The 22491-nt window shown below is 49.1% G+C and overlaps 1 protein-coding gene and 3 non-coding genes across 7 annotated transcripts in view; all 4 read left to right on the top strand.

Moving 5' to 3' along the window:
* LOC149340621 (facilitated trehalose transporter Tret1-like) overlaps positions 1-22491 on the top strand; it is a 40982-nt gene that overhangs the window by 15649 nt on the left and 2842 nt on the right. For 2 of the 4 annotated variants that reach the window (XM_089549455.1, XM_089549456.1), the window contains 4 exons: positions 17509-17842; positions 20088-20266; positions 21218-21435; positions 21977-22247. In XM_089549455.1, coding sequence (XP_089405581.1) covers positions 17584-17842; positions 20088-20266; positions 21218-21435; positions 21977-22247 — 927 coding nt within the window. In that variant the 5' untranslated portion in view covers positions 17509-17583. Of the gene's footprint in view, positions 1-7474; positions 7770-17508; positions 17843-20087; positions 20267-21217; positions 21436-21976; positions 22248-22491 lie in introns of those variants that run through there. The other 2 variants (XM_089549458.1, XM_089549457.1) reach the window with 2 other exon arrangements.
* Positions 135-207, top strand: TRNAF-GAA (transfer RNA phenylalanine (anticodon GAA)). Its single transcript has one exon. It is a non-coding gene; the product is annotated as a tRNA-Phe (tRNA).
* Positions 408-480, top strand: TRNAF-GAA (transfer RNA phenylalanine (anticodon GAA)). The gene has a single exon. It is a non-coding gene; the product is annotated as a tRNA-Phe (tRNA).
* TRNAF-GAA (transfer RNA phenylalanine (anticodon GAA)) lies at positions 2123-2195 on the top strand. The gene has a single exon. It is a non-coding gene; the product is annotated as a tRNA-Phe (tRNA).

Genomic DNA, 22491 nt, shown 5'->3' with positions numbered 1-22491 from the left:
CGGCGCAATTCGAGTGTGCACCCTACTTGAGGCGGTTGTTATGCAGTTCCTTTCTTACCACTTCCAACAACGGCAATCTTGCTCGACAACCGCATTGCTTCGTTGCGCTCTCGTTGCGCTCTCGTTGCTGTCTGGCCGAAATAGCTCAGTTGGGAGAGCGTTAGACTGAAGATCTAAAGGTCCCTGGTTCGATCCCGGGTTTCGGCAGTGGGCTTCCTTTTTTAAATCGTTGATTCGGTTTAATTTGTGCGTTTAGTTCCTGCAATCCCTAAGCTCTTTCCTCACGGCGCAATTCGAGTGTGCACCCTACTTGAGGCTGTTGTTATGCAGTCCCTTTCTTACCACTTCCAACAACGGCAATCTTGCTCGACAACCGCATTGCTTCGTTGCGCTCTCGTTGCTGTCTGGCCGAAATAGCTCAGTTGGGAGAGCGTTAGACTGAAGATCTAAAGGTCCCTGGTTCGATCCCGGGTTTCGGCAGTGGGCTTTTTTTCTTAAATCGTTGATTCGGTTTAATTTGTGCGTTTAGTTGCTGCTATCCCTAAGCCCTTTCCTCACGGAAAGCCTGAGGACATCATCATCATCACTAGCCATGCCTTCTTTCCACTCAGATTTTTATTCGTTTTGGGAAACGCTTATCCAAGCTCATATCCGCGTCATAAATCTTATTAAATGCGTAGAGATAGCGCTGCAGCACGTTTTTAACAAATACAATCTTGACATCACCAGGGTTCAACGGTTGCCAGCAATGGACATTGTGTTATGATCGATAATCTTTCTAGAAGAAAATCGGCTAGTCGTTTTGCGGATGCATGCCTACACTGATCACTTGTTGGAGTTCTGACATGAATATTCCTCGCGGCAAGTAGGCCTAACTTTAAAATTAGAATTTTTATGAACTGGTAAGTGAAAATCTTCGCTATCGTAGAAAGTGAATGTTGGGATCGAGCCTGGAAATGAGAATGCGATGTTAGCTTACAGCGACCGGAGGAAAGGAGCAGTGCGAATAAATTGACGCTTGAACTTACGCTTTTATTTACTTTTTTAACTGCCCTTCCTCCTGTAAGCATCGGCAGTGAGCTGCAAGAAGCGATCGGGACATGCACTCTACAACTCGCGCACCGGTGCTCCTGTAGCACGTGTGGCGCACCCTCAACGCTGGGAACAACGCAGTACGTCTGTCTACTTTTCTTGAGAACGCGTATTCAGTGCGCTCACAAAAAGCTTCTGTTTTCTACGTGGCTGGCAGATCTCGGCGCCGCATAAGCCTATGGATGGGGTGGAACTTCTTGTTCCCTGTACAGAACAGCATTTGATCAAGATACATGCAAGACAGGTAATCTTCCATTTTAAGAATTCGTCTATAATATCAAAGCTGGTTTGAAAAGAGGGGAGATGTACTGTGCCACGTGCAAGCGAGAACTTGGATGTGTTGGGCTCTGCGCTGAGCGTTACTGAAGCGCTTCATGGCGCTCAGTAGAAGGGGGCGTTGCAAATACGGGGAAAGCCTTCATATTGTCCACAGACACCTTCTAGAAAGGCTATGCAAGTTTTGAACATGTGCGTCGTTGACGTGACGCACTATCAGCTGTAACACGCGAATGACAGCGACAAGAGCGACGAGAAATTATACATAACGAGGGGTAAACAGGAGACAGCAGCGCTTTTGTGGCAAGGGAAAGATACATCTATCCCTTAAAAAGTAAAAAAAGGCCGCTTTAGAGCTCTGAACCATGCTAAATAAGAAATTGTTTCGTTAACTTCTTTGCTGTCAATTGCGGCAAACAAAGCGATAACTTCCGCATTTTACACCCATTGAGCCCTGATGTCCTATTTTAAAATGACACCATAACTATAAAGCAATTAATATTCACACCATGAGCTTTCAATTTTTACTACGTTGTTATGTGGCCTTACACATTGCAAAAACACGTATCAAAAGAATCTGCGACCAAAATAAAAAAAAAAACAGGGCCGAAAGGGCAAAGCTCTTTCCTCACGATCCGGTTTCAGTGTGCGCCCTACTTGAGACGGCCGCTACGCAATCACTTTCCTACAACACTCCGCCTCGAAAACCTTGCTCGACAACCGCATTGCCTCGTTGTACTGACGTTTACGTCTGGCCGAAATAGCTCAGTTGGGAGAGCGTTAGACTGAAGATCTAAAGGTCCCTGGTTCGATCCCGGGTTTCGGCAGCTTGTTTTTTTTTTCATCTACCGTTCAGTGCAGATGGCTAATTTTGACCATTTTATGCAGCCTTTCTTTATAAATGCATTGCTTCCCATTGGTTCTGACCGAAGGAGCTTAGTTGGCAGTTCAAAAGTGTACGTCAAGAAAATGCACTAGCGCAATGGTACGAGCACGAGCGGAACGGCTGCTGTTGGGTGAAGTGGAGACAAAGCGCTCGCAAGGCACAAAAATCGGTACACGAAACTAAATGAAATGAAGGTGATAAAGTATGTACAGGGACAAAGTTGACCAATGAACTTCACTAAATCGACCTGGCGTTCGTTGAACACAATTGCAACCTGCTTGGGCATCAGCGAGCGGCTAGCGATGGTTTAGAGCCTGAATTTCATTCACTGACGCTGACTGTAGACTCCAATGTTAGAACCCTACTGTAAGCGTGAATCGCTGTGAGACATCTTGAGAAAGAAGTTGAGGGTCTTAGCCCCAGAAGAACAGCTGGTGCGGCATTGCATAAGATTATCGAAAGGGAAATTGCCGTGGCTTAGCACCGTGTTTTGTTGTGTACGCGTTAAGAAGAAAATTGCACCCCTCCATCATTCCGCGGAAACATTATGCCTTATTAGCGCTTAAAACCGTTCAACTGACTTTGGTAACGCTGATTAGAAAATATGTATGTAAGTTTTAGCTGAGACTATAGACTGGTATGAAAAACATCGCGCGACGTCTTCATACTTGCTATTTTTAAGGAAAGCTGAAGACAAATTAGAGTTTGCCTGTTTCGATAGATTATATACTGCATAAAAGCGGAGCTTTTATGCGTTTGAAAAGGCCACAAAACTACATACAAGTGTCGCCAGCATCAGGTAATTTCTAAAGTGAACTGCGGTGCGTCGAAATGGTTTTTCGCCACGGATCCTAGAATATAGGCTACAACGCCATTCACTTCGAAATGGTGATCACAGAGCTCTTTCCAGTGTAGACGTCACAAGATTAAACCGAGTGGCAAGGAAATTTTTACATTCGACTTTTTTATCCAATATGCGTCGTCTTTTGCTGAAGGACAAACGTCCACATACCCAGACCAAGCTATACAGTTGATTTTTACCAAGAAAAAAAGAACTGGATGGAGATATCCGCAATGCCCTTTTAAAGGCCAAACAATATTTGTACACACTGATCCGGCTAAATGCATCCTGGAAGTTTTTTTTTTTTTTTATGGCAGGAGGGGGAGCGGGGGAGGCGTGTTGCTGTACTCCAGTTAGTACTCGGAGAACGCCTTTGATCTTATTATTCTTGGCCCGGTTCTTCGAATATTTGAACACTTAAAAGCCGGGTCTATTCTAGAAGAAGGAATTGGAATGCCATTCAACGAATTTTATCCTGTAGAAAGATACAACTCAATAACAAGGCGGATAGGCAGTGGAGTCGGGCTATTCTCACGAACCTGCTAGCTTCACAATGCAGGGAGCGGCATGACAATACGGGGAGGGGGTTATCCCTTTTCATCTGTGGCTCCCTGCATTGTCACGTCACGCTTAAGGGTATAGGCGCGATGGTGTTAATGGGCTAGTGTTCAGCATATGCGGAATTGGTCATTCACTACTTTAAGTTCATAGGTCGCTGGGAGTCTTCATACCACTCCTGGAGCAGTGGTGCAGCCATTGAATGATGCGCCACTGCCCCGGCAGGGGGACGTTGGAGGGGAGAGGGAGAGAAAGGACCCCCCCCCCCCCCCCTCCCCCTCAGCACCACATGCCATGGTTGCTATGTTGAGGCTTCACCAAGACGTCAGCGCAGGACATTTTTCGTCCTTATGCCGCTCCTAACGCTCTCGCATTAAATGTAGCTTCCGATGTCGCCACGAGCAGGGACTCCAGAACGTTTTTGGGAGTGGGGGGGCAAGTATTGTATTTGCTTCATCATCATCTCCATCATCATCAGCCGGACTGGACCCACTGCAAGGCAAAGGCCGCTCCCATATTCCTCCAATTAACCCGGTCCTGTGCTAGCTGCATTCACTTGACTCCTGCAAACTTATTCTTATTAATTATAATTGTTTTAGTTCATTGTAGCTATTTCAATTTTACATAACTGAATCCTCGCTTATTCTGCGTTGGTATCTACACTTTAAAAATGGCTGGAAATTTCATAACTAGTGAAACCTGCGCTGACCGCGCAAGTGAGTAAACGGATTCGAAAACTGCGAAAAAAAAAATCATTTTTAATATTTCTGAATACGCGCTCGCACTGAAGCCAATGTGAACTGATATATTCATGCAAGTAGACATGAAAGTAGGCACTAGGTACAAAGCTATAGTATCGCAGACTGACGAGCGTCAAGGCTAGCATGACAAGATGACGTTGGGTAGGAGAGGTTTTCAAAGGAGGCCGAAGGTTGCTGTTCGTTCTGCCGTTCTAGATATGGACTCTTTCATAATGGCTTTCAAATGCAGGTCCGCAACTGTCTTCTTGTGCACGTGGAGGAGGAGAAGGGGTGTCAGCCTCCTCTGCGTCATTCGATTCCGCAGAAATGTTGCAGAGCACTGAAAGATCGCTCTTCTGAAGCAGCTGATGCAGGCACAGAAAACACGAGTTGCAGATACCGGACAACCTGGCCCATCATTTTACGCATGTCTGCAGACTTCCCCTAGGACGCCGCTAGGTCGCCGCCGAGGACTCGAGACACCTGCTGTGTGGGCGTGTCAGATTTCTCTCTCGGGCCACCTTCTCTTGCCGTTCGTACGAGATGCAGTATTAGACATTGTTCTTTTTAGACGATGCCATCGTCCTTTGCCGTAACCTGCCGATGCTCTCTGCGAGACACCGGACCGCCAGGTCAACGCTACCCTTGGGGCTAGCGTGCGACAGCGGTAGGTTGTCGCAAGCGAGCCCCATGTAACAACCGGTATAAGTCTACGTTTGGTACGTCGATGTGCTTAGACCGAAGCGGCGAGCACCGCTGATCGGGCGAACCGCATCAGCTATCGGGAGAGATCCAGAGGGGGGGGCACTGCCTTTCCTGGAAAAAAGTTGGTGGGGGAAAGCAACCGCCCTCCCTGCCTCCCCCCCCCCTTCCGGTTCCGGAGTCCATGGCCATGAGGTATTCGCGTTTTACCTTTTACTGATGAGAAAGGAATACTCCTGGACATTGTTATACTGATGGGTTTTTACAGTCCATGGGAGACGCGTACGGCAGTGCGAAGGGCTGATGTAGACGCTCGCTCCACACGGTAGTCCTTCACTGATGATGCGGTTCTCATTGGGGAAGCGTTCAAAAGCGAAAGTAATCTGCTAGAACGGTTATCAGTAATAGGTGGGCTTGAGAACTTGAAGTGTTTCTTACTGACTCATCATGGAGGAGAGGCGGGCGTCTTTCAATGTGCACTGTACACCGGTAGTTTTGTGTTCGTACGTGTGTATTTTCTAAGCCGCTAATAAAAAAAAGTGTAACTTTTTTGTAACTATCGTTTAATAAAAAGGTGGCTAGTTTTGACCACTTTATGCCCCCATAATCGAAAACGCAGTGTGTGTTATACCTTTCTTTGCGCGTGGCCGAAATAGCTCTTAATTACTACAACAATATACTCAGCGCAATTTGATGCGCGGGTGGAGTGAGGTGTATGAAGGCATGGAAGCATATGTCGGCACCGCGGAATTCTGCTCGTGTATTTAAGGCGATTGGCAGGTCAACGAGAATGATTTCCATGCAGTAAGCAAGAAGTGGCTGAAATAGCTCAGTCGGAATAGCGTTAGACTCAAGATCTAACGGTCCATGGTTAATAATTTGGTTTTTGAGGAAAGGAAATGGTGCAGTATCTGTCTCACATATCTCGGCGGACACCTGAACCGCGCCGTAAGGGAAGGGAGGAAGGTAGGAGTGAAAGAATAAAGAGAGAAAGAGGTGCCGTAGTAGAGTTCTCGATCCCGGATTTGGGCAAGGTGCCTTCTTTTTACTTTCAAGAGTGGCCTTGTACACCGTAGTAGCGACACCAATACAATTTTTTGTTAATACTTTTACGCTCACGGTAAGCCACGACACTTTGCTACTACTTCTCGGACGAAAGTTCTGAAACTCCTAGGAATATATGCACGACGAATCGTGTACTAGTGGTAACCTTAACAGAATTCGTTTTATACACTAGAACTTTACAGGTTTCCGTATATAGAGGAGCTCTTCTGCCTGCACGATTCTGCCTTTTTTGTGCGTGTGTTTCGTGTATTCTCTGCGACTGCGACGTTCTACTTCCGCACAACCGACCCACTTGCCCAGACACAAACTTTTCTCTTGAGTATAGTGACACAGCTTAATAAAGCAGATGCATTCTAGAGTAGCGAAAAATGCAGCGCCGCTAGGCACCTGTGTATTTCCAAGCGGAACTAAGCTGTACTGCAGAAATTAAGCACAGACTGATGCGCTGGAATCGTCTGAGGTTGCATTACGTAAAATTAAAATAACTGAATAATCAAGTAAATGAAACTATATCGCTGGCTAAAAAGAGCTATGCTTTATTTCTACGTCGTACTGAGAAAAGTAACGGCGCGTATTGCTAATAGAATTGCTATTTCGACAATACACGGGTAATGATAGATACATTTTCAACTATAGACTTCGCTTATAAAATGCGGCTGGCTGAAAAAGGTTGCTTCGGGAGGCAGTCATCTCCGCTTTGTCTTCAGGCAGAGATGACTGCTTCCCGAAGCAACCTTTTTCACCTTTGTCTTCAAAGCGCACTGTAGTTGGGTAATACGGTGCTGTTAGTTCACTGAGAGTGTAGGAGCGATCCTGCAGAGTTTTGCACAAAAATGATAAATTACACGGGTGTAAGCTCCCTCACTTTCATCCACAGCTCACGCAAGTTGCTAATGCAGTGTACGACGAAATCGAGTTTCGTCAGAGTTTCGTCCGCAGCTCCTGCGAGTTTCGTCCCAGTATGCCTTATAGGCGTATACAGATACAAATAAATAGAGCACAAGATGCAATGGCCAAAGTTTTAATGAAGCCGGACCGCTTCCTGAACCAATATGGCTTAAGCTCCAACAAAATGGAAAATATCTGACTGCTGTTTGGGTTCGGATTCGGCATCAAGTATCGGTTTTAGCTCGTTCATACGGTAAGGTCTAAACAAAAAAACTGTCCGGCACGGGACGGCGATTTTCTCTAACGCGAACCGCCTCGGTCTGCATTGAGGCAAACAACTAGGCAGCTGCCCGGCCTCAACAGATAAACGACGCACGCGAGATATACGGCGTCGTAAAAAAAGGTAGAAAAAACAGCGCTTCGCTCGTGTAGCGTTCGTGGCGCTGTACAGGTGCCTTCCTTGCAGAGTTTGCTGCACGTGACACGGCCGTCGAATACGCGTTGCCCACACCGCACGGTGCGCTCAGTGCACGGCTACAACAGCTGGTGGATAGCAGCCAGACCAAGTGACTCACTGTTGACGCCAGTGTCACAGAAGAGGGAGCTCGCGAGATTCTGCGTGCGTGTCTGTACCACGTGGATTACCGCCTCAATGGTCGCGAAGGCCGCTACCGTGAAAGTGCTCAGTATACGGCCGTTACCAGCGGACGCCGGTACGCAAGTATGTTTTCCGACTTGCCGTATAGCGTTCGTGGAGGCGGTGACAGGCAGGTACGCGAGCATAGACGGCAGAGAGGAGCCGGCGTATGACTCGCTTGTTTTTAGGGCGAACTTGAGCCCACGAGGAATCGAAAACAACTCTGCGCCGGTGATAGCAGCATGTGCACTAGACGGCTGTCGGGATTGGAATGCGCGATGTCTAGTTTGCTTCATTTGTAAACGACTGACAGCTTTATTCACAAGGCGTAACATCGTCGCTAGGAACACACAACAGCGTAGAATCAGGTGCGCTTGATTGCGATCATTCCCTATCGATCTAGTTGCATACAGCTCGGCCGTCCACCCTGCTTACATTCGAATAAAGGAAGGCAAAGCGGAGCCGAAATCAATAGTAGCGTCACTGGTGGTGCCGATCATAGATCGGCAGTCATTGCCTGCCGCGTTCGTTTTACCACCTTGGACGTCGGCCGCGACAAACGCGTGGTCGCTAATGAAAGGCGAAATCTTCGCGAGCAGTGATGTCACCAACGCTCTCTTGTGCTGGTGGACGTGATTTCTTAAACTCTTACCAGTATTTTCCTGATATATATCTCCGCACCGACGGAAAACGCTGACGGCCGCTAATTACCGTTAGTTACCGTTAGTTCCTTCGGCTGTAAAACTCTACCGGCTTGGAACGCTAACAATGCAATTTATCAGTTATAAAGGGGGGTGGGTGCTTGTGCGAGTTATGAGTGGCTGAGCGGTACCACACTGCTTACGCACGACAGCTGGCCTTGATAAGGAAGGCCGCTGGCGGCGATAAAGAAACAACAGAAAGGCAACGTTATTACGGCAGTATAATGGCGCGCCGGGTGAGCGCACGTAAAGTTCAGCGGTAACGCTTCATAGGAGGCTGATAACGGTTTCTACCGGGAAGGCGGTTTATGAAGAGGGGAACGGGAATTCTTACTGCTATTTGCTTTCTTTTATAGCAACAGCCGCTTTCCGGTGCAGAGGCGCTTTACTTAACCGCTGCGCCACTGCGCTGGTAGTGGTATGAGGAGTCGCCGCGATCTATCAATGTGATAGATGTTGCATAGTTGAGTATTCGGAATTTGAAGAGGATAATTATTGGAATATATTGGTGACTGAAAGACAATGCACTCATAACTATAACAGCGTCAGAATGAGACAAGACTGTTGGAGTGAAAGAAGAATCCTACCACAGTTCCTCCGCATCAGTCCAATTGATAGCCCCTAAACTTTGTTGGTGTGGAGAATGGGGTGAAGTGCATATGGCATGGTTCTCTCAGATCATGAATGGCAGTTTACCAATATCCCTCAAGAGAAAAGTATACAACAGCTGTATCTTACCGGTACTCACCTATGGGGCACAAACGTGGTGGCTAACAAAGAGGGTTCAGCTTAAGTTAAGGACAACGCAGCGGGCTATGGAAAGAAAAATGATAGGTGTAACGTTGAGGGATCGGAGGTGGGCGGAGTGGGTGAGGGAACAAAGGCGGGTTAATGATATCCTAGTTGAAATCAAGAGGAAGAAATGGGCTTGGGCAGGGCATGTAATGCGAAGGCAAGATAACTGCTGGTCCTTAAGGGTAACGGAGGGGATTCCAAGAGAAGGCAAACGTAGCAGGGTACAGCAGAAAGTTAGGTGGGTGGATGAGATTAAGAAGTTTGCGGGGATACAGTGGCCGCAACTGGCAAAGGACAGGGTTAATTGGAGAGACATGGGAGAAGCCTTTGCCCTGCAGTGGGTGTAGTCGGGCTGATGATGATGATGATGAAATTTTGTTGTTGCTGTTGATAAATGGAAAATTTAGCCACTGCGGCGGCTGAATGATTATGGTGCTTGGATGCTGACGCGAAAAACGCTGGTTTGACCCTGGCCTAGGCGGTCGCGTTTCGATGGAGGTGAAGTTAGTTGGAGGCCTGCGTGCTCTGCGATTGTCTGTGCACGTTAAAGAACCCCAGGTGTTCAAAATTATCCGGAGCCCTCCACTATAGCGTCCTTCATGTAGCCTGAACCGCTTTGGGATGTTGGACCCCATAAAAATCAAACCAACGGGAAATTTGTAGTGGGATCATTTTTTTTTTTACTTGAAAGATAACTGATTAGTGAGCAGAAAAAAAGGCAGCCACATGCCGCAGGTATAGATCAGAGCCCACACTTTCTGCACGTCAGGTGCAGCGCACTACCAACTGAGCTATACGACGGCGGCTGTTCAGCCTTCTACTTTCGAGTGTATTACCTCAACTGCGCCACTATCGACCACAGCGGCGGACAGGGAATGTCCTGTGATACTGGAAATGCCACATGGAACGTGGTCGAACGGTAAGGGCAGCAGATGCGCAGCGAGTCAGCAGCCGAGCGCCATAACCCCTGAGCCACCGCGGCGGCACGGATGCGCTTTGAGGTATGCTGAAAAATATCTGAGAAGTCCCTTACAGAAATTTCTTTAGACAGTCCATAGACTGTCCATAGACTTTTGTCCATGAAGTCTATAGGTAGGGTACAAATAAATCCTAAACAATAGTCTACAGACAATCCAACTTTGACTAAACTTTTGCCTACAGACTGTGAATAGACACGAGGAAATATCTATAGGAAAGCAATACAGTCTATAAGAAGTCTATACACTGTCGATGGACCACTTTTATAAGGGATGCATGCACCGTCACCTCTCATTCCGTTCATTAAAGAAAAACTTTCCTAACACGGGTCATATAACACATGCAGTACATGAGCAGCCGGCATGCAAGACAGGATTTCAGCGTATTTCATTCGAGAGATGCGACATGCAGCTAAATTGTATAAGCTATAACGGTATAAGCGCTTCCGTGAGAAAAACGTTCAACCAGGTGAGGTGTGTTAAAGGTGCACTAAAGAGGAATCTTAACTCTCGTCTTTTTGCCGCGGTAACTCGTTCTACACGTTCCGAGCATCCTTAGAAACTTCGAATTATTGTCCTGTGCGGCCGATTTCCATGATTGGATTAAACGTTCCGGCTCCCGCCTTTTTTTTTAACTCACCGCAGAGGGTAGGAGGAGTCATACCAACCTTTCAAGCCAGTCCCGTGGCGGCTTGCCGCTCTGCCATCGGCGGAGTGATACGTAGCGATCGGCGAAAGCAAAGAGTCCACGCGTATTTCTATTTTCGTGGGCCTAATTTGCGGCTGTGTAGTCTCTGACTGGATCTATTGATTCACGGAAACCTAAAAAAAAAAAATGAAAGCGAAAGCGAAGCAACCACGTGACTGGCTGAAAGGCACTCCACGTGCAAGTTGACTCCTCTTACCATCTGCGGCGAGTTCAGAAAAAGGCGGGAGCCGGGACGTTTAGTCCGATTTAAATTATGGAAATCAGCCGCACAGGACAATAATTCGTAGTTTCTAAGAATGCTCGGAACGTGTAGATCGAGTTCCCATGTTAAAAATATGAGTTCAGATTCCTCTTTAGTGCACCTTTAAAGGCTGCTACGGTGGCTCAATGGTTACCGCGCTCGGCTGTTGACCAGACAGACGCGAGTTAGATCACGGCCGCTGCGATCGAATTTCGATGGAGGCGAAATTCTAGAGGCCCGTGTACTGTGCGATGTCAGTGCACGTTAAAGAACCCCAGGTGGTCGAAATATCCGGAGCCCCTCATAGCTACGGTGACCCTCATAGCTTGAGTCGCTTTGGGACGTTAAACATCCATAAACCATACACCGTATGTGTGTTAAGATTATGCGCGCATTCCGGAACGTACCCTGCTTCTTTTCTGCTCACAACTCAGAAGAAGCAATTCAGGAATGTACGCTCTGAACAGAAAGGAGTAAAAAGGGAGTAAACTGTCCTCTAGCGCACTCTCGTTGATAAAAGGGAACGTGCTAATATTCCATATAGGCGTATTAGTGTTTATAGTGTAGAAATCGCAGCGACCACAGCAGAGTCAGTCACAAGAATCGTCTGCGATTATGCTTACTGCGTAGTTAATAAACGAACATGTGATAATCGCCAGCACAGCGCGCCATTTACTGAGCAATGCGCGTGCTGTTTTCACTCAGATATGGTATGGAATAATAAATAAAAAAAAAACTCTCAGCACGACTGCTGCTTGCATACTCTTGAGGATCCTCGAAGCCTGCGCGTATTCTATCGGCGTCAAATGAAATGCGAACAGAGGAAAGCGTGGACAAAGGTCCATTTTACGCCGTCTGCCTCTCGCCATCAGAGATAGGCGCGCTCATCCGGTTCGCAATAGCTTTGCTTCTGTTTTCCTTGACGTTCATTTTTCTCGCTTCGCCACTGGGGCGCAACGTGCAATCTTTCCACCGATCGCAACTTGCACAGCGTGGTGTCACTGGCGGCCACGACTGTGGACCGCGTGAGTGAGGCGAGCGCTCTTAGCTCCCTAGCCTGCAGCGCTTTGATTCTGCTTCCATCCTCGGCGTTCTTTCAGCGTCTGATTGAAGAGTGAACAAATAAAAGTCAACCGGTTGGGCGAATTAAACAAAGAACAAAGGGCTCTTCGCACGTCGCAGTACTCGATATGATGGCCACTGCATCAAATCAATCCTACCTCAAATATGGCCGGGTCGACATGCACATATGACAGGAAAAGAACACTTGGTGTTATGGGCTCTCTAAATTTGCTGATGCTAGTCCCAATGAGTCGAAAACGTTTACATCGTTAGAGAACATCACATAGCGCCAGTTCTCCGTAGTACATGATTCATGGTCTTGTGTGAACACAAGCCTTGCTTTTCTATTTGCCTCAGAGGCAGTACTCGGCTTCGCAGAACAGCCTCGTGTAGACGACGTCGAATGGTTGACATGCTGGCGCACAATTGAAAAGCGTCCCTTACATCACGAACCGTAAAGCTGGTCGTGTCTGTTCAAGCGGCCACAATAAGTAGGTCTTGATGCTTGCCGGTAACCCGCTGTCTGTGCCCACGACGAATGCTTCCAAACCTTCCAACACCACGGAATGTCTGGAAAATACATGTAGACACTGCACGACCAACTTCCTTTTGCAATGACGCGTTGCTGCAAACCGTGAAGGTAGAGAGAAAAGATTTACTCTCCCTCTTCGGGCAGTACGGTGACGCGTGAATGTTCGATTCCAGTGCATTTGAGCTTTCCTGGCGACGATAATATTGTGCCCACTGCCAGAAACAAGCGATTCAGGGACTGTTGCGCTGGGCACCGATCCCAACTCGATCGATCTTTCCCACTGTTCGCATTGCAACCAGACGCTATAACAAAACGATGATGGAAACAAAATCAAAGCGCTGCAGGCCAAGGAGCTAAGAGCACCCACGTCACGCTGACCACAGCCGGTGCCGCCTGCGAAACCGATCTGGGCAAGTTGAGATCGGTGGAAAGTGTGAATGTGGCGCTCCAGTGGAAAAGCGAGAAGATGAACGTCAATGAAAATAGAAGCAAGACTATCGCAAACCGGATAAGCGCGCCTATCTCTGAGAGCAACAGGCAGACTTAGTCAATTGTACCTGTACGCATTTCATCTGACACTTCACGACAGCATACAACGCACCGAAGGCCACAAGCTCCTGTCGTTGTCGCCGATGCATACGTACCGTCTTTGCCAAAAGTAACCACGCGGCCGCGCCGGTGGCCGGAGCGGACTTGCAGCCGAGCATGAAGCGGAGCGAGGGCGCTGCTATCTCCGGCGCTGGCCGCTGCTCCCCAGCTGCGAGTGTAAAATGGCTGGCGTAAGCCTGTGCCCTCGCTCAGTATGACAGCGATCCGAAGGCGCGAAACAGCTCGCCGCTCATACTACCTGTTTAGTTTGTGGGGTTTTAATTGGGGAAATAAATACTTTCTCCCCGTTTGACCGCTGCTGACGCAGTTCAAAACCGCCCGGACCCCACTCCGTGGTAGCGTACGCTACCGAGCGCAAGCCGACCACGGCGGGCCTTGCTCTGAGGAAACAAAGCAACGACATACTGGCCGACACAAACAAGGCATTTATTGTTACAACAACAATAACGCCAACCAGCAACAAAATACGCTAAGGAATCGAGGACGTCCGACTCACCAGCATGGTTACGAGCGAACATTCGCACACGCTAGGGCAAGAGGGACACTCTGAGGCCGGGCATGACAAGATGCGGGGCGAACGTTCCTCCCCACGAGGGTTCGCGCCAGCCGGCGAAGCGCGGAGCCTCGCGCCGAACTTCAACGCGCTTTCCCGGTCCCAAGCAGAAGAGGACCGTCTCTCTCTCTCTCTCTCTCTCTCTCTCTCCCCCCCCCCCCCCCCGCGCAGCAAACACGCCATCCGTGGCGCTCGTGTCGCTGCGACGCCAGCGCCCTCCCCTGTTAGATGAAGTAACACAACTAAGGAGGGTACATTGCAGAGAAGCGAACCACCGGAGACGAGTTGAGGGTGCACTGCTAGGAAGCGAACCATAGGGGACGAGTCACGTCCGCACATCCCCCCAACCTTAAATAGACCCACGCGCTGCAAGTACATGCTATGGAGGAGTCTCCTGGTCTTCATGCACTTGAGGCAGGTCGTGCAGCGGAGGTCACTCCGTCAGCGTCCACGCAGACTTCCGCGGTATTCTGAAGGCGGCGTGAATTAGGGTCTCCGCTGGAACGACTCGCATGACCCGCGGACTACGTGTCCGCAAGTCCGAGGAGAAGGCCGGTTGACCACTGCAGGCCAGGATTCTGCAGTAGTCGCCAGGGCAACAGCAGCCGGAGGTGACTGCTGACTGGTCTCGCCACGGCTGCCCCGGATGGATGCGCCAATTAGGATACACGCGGCTCCGTCGCAGCAGGCGGCAGCGAGACGATGTACACAGGACAGCAAGCCTAGGTGGCTCCACTGGATCTGCAAGATTTCCGAAACACACTCCGTATGCCTTTAACGTATGCCTTTAACGGCGTCTGACTCACCAGCACGGTTACGAGTGAATTTTCGCCCACGCTAGGGCAAGGGAGAACTCCGAGGCCGGACGGAACGGGCTGGCGGGAGAATGTTCCGACCACGAGGCGCCCGCCGACGAAGAGCGGCGCACGACACGTCCGCGCGCTTGCCCGGTGCTGAGCAGAAGAGGACCGTCTCTCCCCTGCGCGCGCGCCGCAAACACGCCATCCGTGGCGCTGCGACGCCAGCGCCCTCCCCTGTTAGTTGAAGTAACACAACTAAGGAGGGTGCATTGCGGGGAACCGAACCACCGGGGACGAGCTGAGGGTGCACTGCGGGGAAGCGAACCACAGGGGACGAGTCGGGTCCCCACAAGTTCTTACCATCCAAAGAAGGGATACAGCGCGGGCTTACGTCACCCATTTTGCACTCGCAGCCGGGGAGTAGTGTTCCTGTATACTACCACTACAGTGTTCCTATAGTGTTCTTGCAGTATATACAGGAACACTAACAGGTAGCAGCGGCCAGCGCTGTGACCGCAGCGCCGCCGCTCGGCTGAGAACCCGCTTCCGCTGCCGTGGCTGCTGCTCGGTTACTTTTGGCCACGCTTTTCGTAAAGACGGTACGTCAGCGCGATATGTAGTTTGTTCTGCGAGGTTGCCCTCGACGTATTCATGTAGTTTGTTTAGACGCACCTATTCCTGCCGTACGCGTGACTTTCACTGGAAGGCGGGCTGAGACGGCGGAAACAGAAACAGCCTGCAGTTGCACCTCAGAGCTATGACCAGTGATCTGCTGACTTTCGTCATTTGGTCTCCGGCCGAGTTTCCGGTTTTCGGAAGTGGCGCCTATGTTCGGTCAGAGAGCTCCATTGCAAATGCGTCATAAAAATGTGACTGGCTCATTTTTCGCAAGCGGCTTGAATAAGGAAGGGTTTCGGGACTTCAATTTGCGATTTTCTCGGCCGCGCCGCCATTTGTCTCCGCAGAACAAAACTTCCGTAGTGGCCCGAGGAGTAATCTATCCGTCTTTCTTAGTTTGTTATTTCACTTTAGTGTTCTTTTAAGGCCAGTATTACCGTGACAGTTTTGAAGAAAGACCTTGTAAAAGGCTGTTGCGATTCCGACAACCATTCTTGAGATATTTGATGCTGATTTCTGCCTTTCTCCCATTCGATTCCGAAACTTCGCGCACAAAGGCGTCCTGAAACGGTGTTCGCCTGACGAGTGCAAAAACACTGCTTTCGTGACGTCGGGATCGTCACCAGCTTACTCATTTGCGTCACCTTCGAAATGTACTGGTAGCGATCCCGACGCCGGCATGTACGAGGTCTGTTAGAAAAGTATCCGACCTTTGGCCGTTGAAAAAAAACTTGCATAACTGGAGCGTTGCAAACCTAGTCATCTTTAAAGTAGTCTACTTGGGACTTCACACACTTCTCCCAGCGGTACTGCCATTGTGGGAAGTATTCCGAAAAGGCCCTTTTCGGAATGGAGTTTAGCTCAGCTGTCGTTGCAGCCATAATGTTCTTCCTTGTCTGAAATCGCGCTCCTTTCAATGACCTTTTGATTTTGGGAACCTGCCAGAAATCGCAGGGGCCATATCAGGACAGTAAGGAGTCTGTTGAACTACAGGAGTCTGGTTTTTCACCAAAAAATCTGATTCGAGTGCGAGGAATGTGCAGGAGCATTGGCGCGATGGGTGCGCCAATTTCCTGTTGACCTCAGCTCCGGGTTCTTGCGCCGCACAGCACGTAGGCAACGGAGGACATCCCTGTAGTACTCTTTGGTCATTGTTTGACCGTGTAGAGTGCGTACTCATGGTCTGCCACACAGATGGTGTCAAAGAAAGCAGTCAGCATCACTTTCACATTGCTGCGCAATTGGCGGGCCTTCTTAAGTCTTGGTGACGTGGAATGCTTCCACTCTGACGACTGGGATCTGGTTTCCGGGTCGTACCTGTACACCCAAGACTCGTCACTAGTGATTATGATGTTGATGAAGTCGGGGTCACTGTTTGCAGAATCCAGCATGTCCTGTGAGACTTCAACACGAAGCTGCGTTTGCTCCACCGTGAGCAGCTTCGGCACGAATTTCGCCGCAACTCTCTCCATGGCCAAATCTTCGGTGATAATGGAATATGCGGAGAAATTGCTCATGTCCACCTCTTCCTCAATTTCTCGGATAGTCACGCGACAGTCCCGCATCACCATAGCGTTCAGTTCGGCAATGACCTGGTCATTTTGGCATGTTGATGGCCGATTGGAGCGTGGCTCGTTCTCCACCGATGTGCGGCCATCTTTAAAACAATTGTAACACTGCTTAAACTGTGTGCTGCTCATAGCATCTTCACCGAAAGCCGTCTGAATATTTCGAATGGTTTCCACTCGGCTGTCGCGAAGTTTATGGCAAAATTTGTTGCAGTAGCGCTGCTCCTTTCACTCCGCCATTTTCCTTGCAATAAAAAACCGACGAGAGCACTGCACACTGCCTCACTCAAACGCTGCTTCCCAGCGACTGACGCTATCGGCAGGCGGGAAAAAATTCATGCATGCGCATGAAGGTTCAAGGTCGCCTGATGCAAGCGCATGTGGTGTCCCCTCTCTTGTTGTGTTCTTCTTGTTGCGCCGCCGTTCATTTCATCAGCCTCACATGCTTAGGGAGTGAATTTTTTTGTGCGCTTTATTCTTTTATCACGTAGTGAAAGGAATGTACGCATTTATTTTGAGAACCATTGCCTGCCCCCATGTAACTCTCAGATGTAAGTGGTGAGCGTGCCTACATCATGTTGACTACCAGTCCTCGGATCAAAGCCCAGCGAGCTCTGCCACATCGCTTACATTGCGCTTCATCACTGTCCCATTCCAGTGCGGCCAGCGGCCAGGGAACCGAGCGGAGGTTCCGGTGGCCGCCTGTGGCGGTCCTCCGGGGCCGGAAGGCACGATGTCCGGCCGTCAGGGGCAGTGGCGGAGAAGGTGGCGGTGGACCAGCGGATCGGTCAACGAGGAATCGCAGGGCCGACGGCACTTGATCGTCGCCGAAGTGGCAGCTGCACTGGGCGCCATGTCGTACGGCCTGTCTGTCGGGTACTCGGCGCCTGCTCTGCCGGACATGCGCAAGCGGATGCACTTCACTGACGACGAGAGTAGCTGGTTCGGATCGCTCCTGAACATCGGAGCCCTCGTAGGCGGCCTCATAGGAGGCACGTATGGCCATCAACTGTTTTCCGCGGTTCCTTCACAGAGCGCAAGCAAAGTGCGTGCAGTTCAATTTTGCACAAGGGTGGAAGTTCAGAATGAATAGATGGGGATACCTCTTCACAAAGCCTGAACGTGAGGTCAATGCGCGTAGTTTTATTCAGAGCGCATGCGCAGAGTGGGGCCTTTAATAAGAGATGGAGGAGAGAACACAACTGTACAGGAGAGGCGCTGCCATCGATCACTGATCTGCAGCTACAGCCTTCCTTTCTTTTCGTATACCCGCTCTAATTCCTGTGAGGTGCCTTACAGTATGTGAAATGAAAACAGAATTCCACATTTAGAAGACTGTTTACATAGACACTAATAGGGGTTTCAGTGAGTTCAGTGTGTACCGACAATATGAAGATTATGTATTTTTATGGCGCAAGGACATTCTGTGAACAAAGAGCGCCATGGCACAAGGTGCTTTCACCGACTCAAGGTGGGGTCAACACCCATTTCCTAAGACTTCCACGTAAAAAAAAAGCCCAGCACTAGGCTAAGGGAAAGCTTGTACTTATTGTATCCTTAGTGGGTGCCCGGTGACACTAGGTACCGAACCTATCACCTCCCGCATGCGGGGCGGATTCTTGAGCCACTAGGACACCGCTGCTGTACATATCGACAATATGTTAGCGCGGTAAATTGTAACTGCCTTCATCAGTACATGAACCCGTGAAGCGCTGTGCTTACAATAGGTGGTTTGACTGCAAAATCAGCATTCAGTATTCGCACGCGATGATGTGTCTACCTCTGCAATTCTATAGAGGTAGCAAACTATGACCGCATTTCAAGAGACGGTACTACAGACACCACTGACTAAGGACCACATGTGTGCATAACGGGCTACACTTCGCAACGCTCACGCAACGCTAAGTGTAGCCACGCAACGCTAAGTGTAGTTTCCGTACGCTCCTCAAGCGACCTTCAGGCATTTTGTATGGTTGAAGTCTAAACAGGTACAACATGAGGGAAAAAAATTGAGTTAATTCCATATGCCGATGCATGTTTACTAATATAATAATAATAATAATAATAATAATAATAATAATAATAATAATAATAATAATAATAATCTCTTTATTTGTGTCGTAGGGTACACGGTCGACACTGGAGGCCGGCAGTAAAAGCTGTCACAAACGACAGCTTGACAGAGCCGCAGGCCCCCATGCACTTGGCAGCAGTACAGTGTCAATGCTTATATGCCAAAAAAAAAAAATATGCTATACACAGTACAGCTCACAGTACACCCTGCGTATCTCGCGTACAGTGAAGAAAAAAAAACACAGACACGATATAGAGCCTTTCATTTGTAATTTCCAAAGAGCGCTGGTTTAACTTGTAGCTTCATTTAGAAGTTCATTTTAGATCCTTCATTTTAAATTTACAGCTAATTTGGTTACAAACGTCTGGTAATAGGGTAGCTGCATGATAAAACTTGCTACTGAACTACGCATAAGTATACATTTTTTCACAACTGAACACTATTTATCGTATCTAGGGAAATCTAGGGAATTTTTGGTTGCCAATTGGGAGAGAATCGGCTCTGGAGGTTGGCAGCACTGGTAGTACTTCAATTCGCCTTGCTGCACCTTTCTTCCTCGCGGCCTCCAGCGATGATAACGCTCTGCCTTCACAATTAATAAGGCCCTGCCGCGGTGGCTCAGTGGTTACGGCGCTCGGCTGCTGACACGAAAGACGCGGGTTCGAACCCGGCCGCGATGGTCGAATTTCGATGGAGGCGAAATTCTAATGGATCGCGTACTGTGCGATGTCAGCGCACGTTAAAGAACCCCAGGTGGTCGAAATTTCCGGAGCTCTTCACTACGGCGTTCCTCATAGCCTGAGTTGCTTTGGGACGTTAAACTCCAATAAACCAATAAACCAAACAATTAACAAGATCGAGCAGTGCTGACATTTTGCGCTGACACACAGTGCTCCACTCGGCCCATATCTTTACACGCCTACTGGTTGTGACCGTAGTAATAATAGTGCAAATGTATTATTTCTTGTAGTGGTAGTGTCCGGCAACAGGTAACACATCTGGCACATGCTGTTAAAAAGGAAGAAACCTTGATTATTTCTTTATTAGTCATTTTTGATTAGACCATCTGCGAAACTCGGATCTATAACGTACTACTTCCTCCCATGCTCAGTTTTCCGGAGCTAAAGAAGCAGGAAATAAGCAGGGTTTTTTCCTTTCTGCAGGGCAGTCCATCCGGTACCTGGGTAGGAGGTACACCCTCGTGGCCAGCGCCGCCATCCACATCACGGGCTGGGTGCTGATCGCGACAGGCTTCGCCCCCTGGATGCTCCTGCTGGGCCGGGTGCTGACTGGGCTCGCGACGGGTGCTGTCGCCCTCACGGTGCCCGTTTTTGTGTCTGAGGTAACTACACTCTTCACAACTCAGTTCAATGTTGTGAATTTTAAATCAAACAAGCAAAAAAACAAAGAAAAAATAAAATCACTTAATTCTAACTGACGCACTGCCCCCTCAACAAACAAACAAACAAACAAACAAACAAACAAACAAACAAACAAACAAACAAACAAAAACTAGTTCTGCCCCCTTTTCTGTTCATATTGTCTGGAATCGATTGTACCGCCACTGCTGCAAGCAGTGGTTACCTTTTATGGCCTCGACCCAATAACCGATTCGAATCCACCGTTTCGGCGTTGCAAAGGGAACTTTCGTTTCGCGCACTGTGCGGAGTGTCTTAATTTTACTGTGCAATGTTCGGAGCACTCCCACGTCGTTAGTATTCAGGGATACAACCGCACAGCCTTACCATGGCGCTGGCGAAGAACCAGCGCATTACGGAAACGCGGAACGCAGGTTCCAGGCTTAAGCACAGCGCGCTCTATGGCAAGCGTTCATGCTATGGTGACCGCATGAACTGTAGGACAGAATTCGCACTGACATTGACGCTATATATTTCTTCACTTCTTACACCACTATCTCCAATTACGGTCCTGGTTGTGCTTGCACGAGCGATTCCATGCATGGCAAAACATTATATGCGTTTTTTTTTTAATTTATACATATGAGCCATTCCCCACTTTGGTTTAGGTGCAGTCGTTTAGCCGTGCCAGCATGTCAGGTCAACCCTGAATTGCACTCTATAAGTGAGGATGCAGAGAAAAAAAAAAAAAACGTGGCGGAACATAGCCCCCGGACGGTAGCGAGTAGGTTGATACTATTTGCCCCGAAAGCATCTACACCTGCATGAGCTTCTGGCGGCATGTTTGTCACACTGTGCAGTTTTGCTTATTTGCTGTACGGGATGCATCCGACTTTAGGCACCGCTCTCTCCAACGCGTTACCTCTGAACCACAGGTCAGTCCCAAGGAGATACGAGGACTTCTGGACACCATCTGCACTATGGCCATCACGTTCGGCATCCTGATGGCCTACGTTATGGGAAAGTGGCTGCCGTACGAACTCTTGGCCGCAGCCAGCATTGTCCCTGCTGTCGCCATGGCCATCATTCTGCCCTTGCTCGCCAGTTCGCCGCGCTGGCTCTTACAAGTGGGCCGCCACGGGTCCGCGCTAAGGTGAGCCATGGCCGCACCGGCCGAGAAAGCGCAGAATGTGGAGGTCCCTAACAAAACACAAGACACATTGCCTACCTGATAGATGAAGCAAATGTAGTGCTTGCAGTGCCCAGGAAAATGTACATGCCGCAGAAGCGTTTCTCCCTGCCTTCTTCCGGCTGCTTTGTTCATTGTGAAGTGCAAGCTTCGCTAAATGTATGAGTATGTTTCGGGCGCTTAACTGTGCGCGCATGAATGTCGGTTTCCTAACACGAGTAGGCTAGTACTTCCATTTTCAACTAATACTACGGGTCCTTAGGATATGAAGGTCTATGGCAAATCTATGGACGGCTCCCTGACCTATATTGGGCTCAATAACGGCATATCTGCATGAACAACCCTGAGCCACGCCAGATGCGGAATGCCAAATATCAGCCGATGCGCTTTACGGTGGCAATGGAATGCTCAAACATATAATGCATCGATGCATCAACTATCTGAATTCAGCCGCAAGGAGTATTGCGTCTTGTACTCAATTGATTGTCGCCGCGCACATCCGCAGGGCTCTGCAGTTTTACCGTGGACCGGACGTGGCCCAAGAATTCGAGGCCATGCACCAAGCCGTGACCATGGCCGCCAATGAATCTTCGTTGACCGTGGCCGAGCTGATGCGGCCGTGGGTCTACAAGCCGTTCTTGTGCACGCTGGGCGCACTGTTCCTGCAGCAGTTCTCCGGCATCGTGGTCATGCTGTTTTACACGCACGACATATTCGCCGCCGCCGGAACGAGCCTGTCAGCAGCGGACAGTGCCATCATTGTAGGGGCCGCACAGGTGAGCTCGTTAAGTGCCCGTCACGGAATGTGACGCAGCATAGTAAGCCGCCGATTTCTTGCACGAATACTATATGTCCGTGGGGTGACCTGGTCGTGGCAATAAACCCGCGTTACGGCAATGAAAAATTAGTCTCCATTTACCACCTATAGGCGCATATACCTTACTCAATATCTACAATATAAAAAGCTTAGAAAAATACAACGCAGTTCTTGACTACATCACTTCAGAAATTACTGCGTTT

The sequence above is a fragment of the Amblyomma mixtum genome, chromosome 6 (genome assembly GCF_055824585.1).
Source record: "Amblyomma mixtum isolate Tamu chromosome 6, ASM5582458v1, whole genome shotgun sequence".
In the NCBI taxonomy this organism is placed as follows: domain Eukaryota; kingdom Metazoa; phylum Arthropoda; class Arachnida; order Ixodida; family Ixodidae; genus Amblyomma; species Amblyomma mixtum.
The sequence above is the reverse complement of the archived record's forward strand: the minus strand, read 5'-3'. Positions and strand labels throughout refer to the sequence as shown.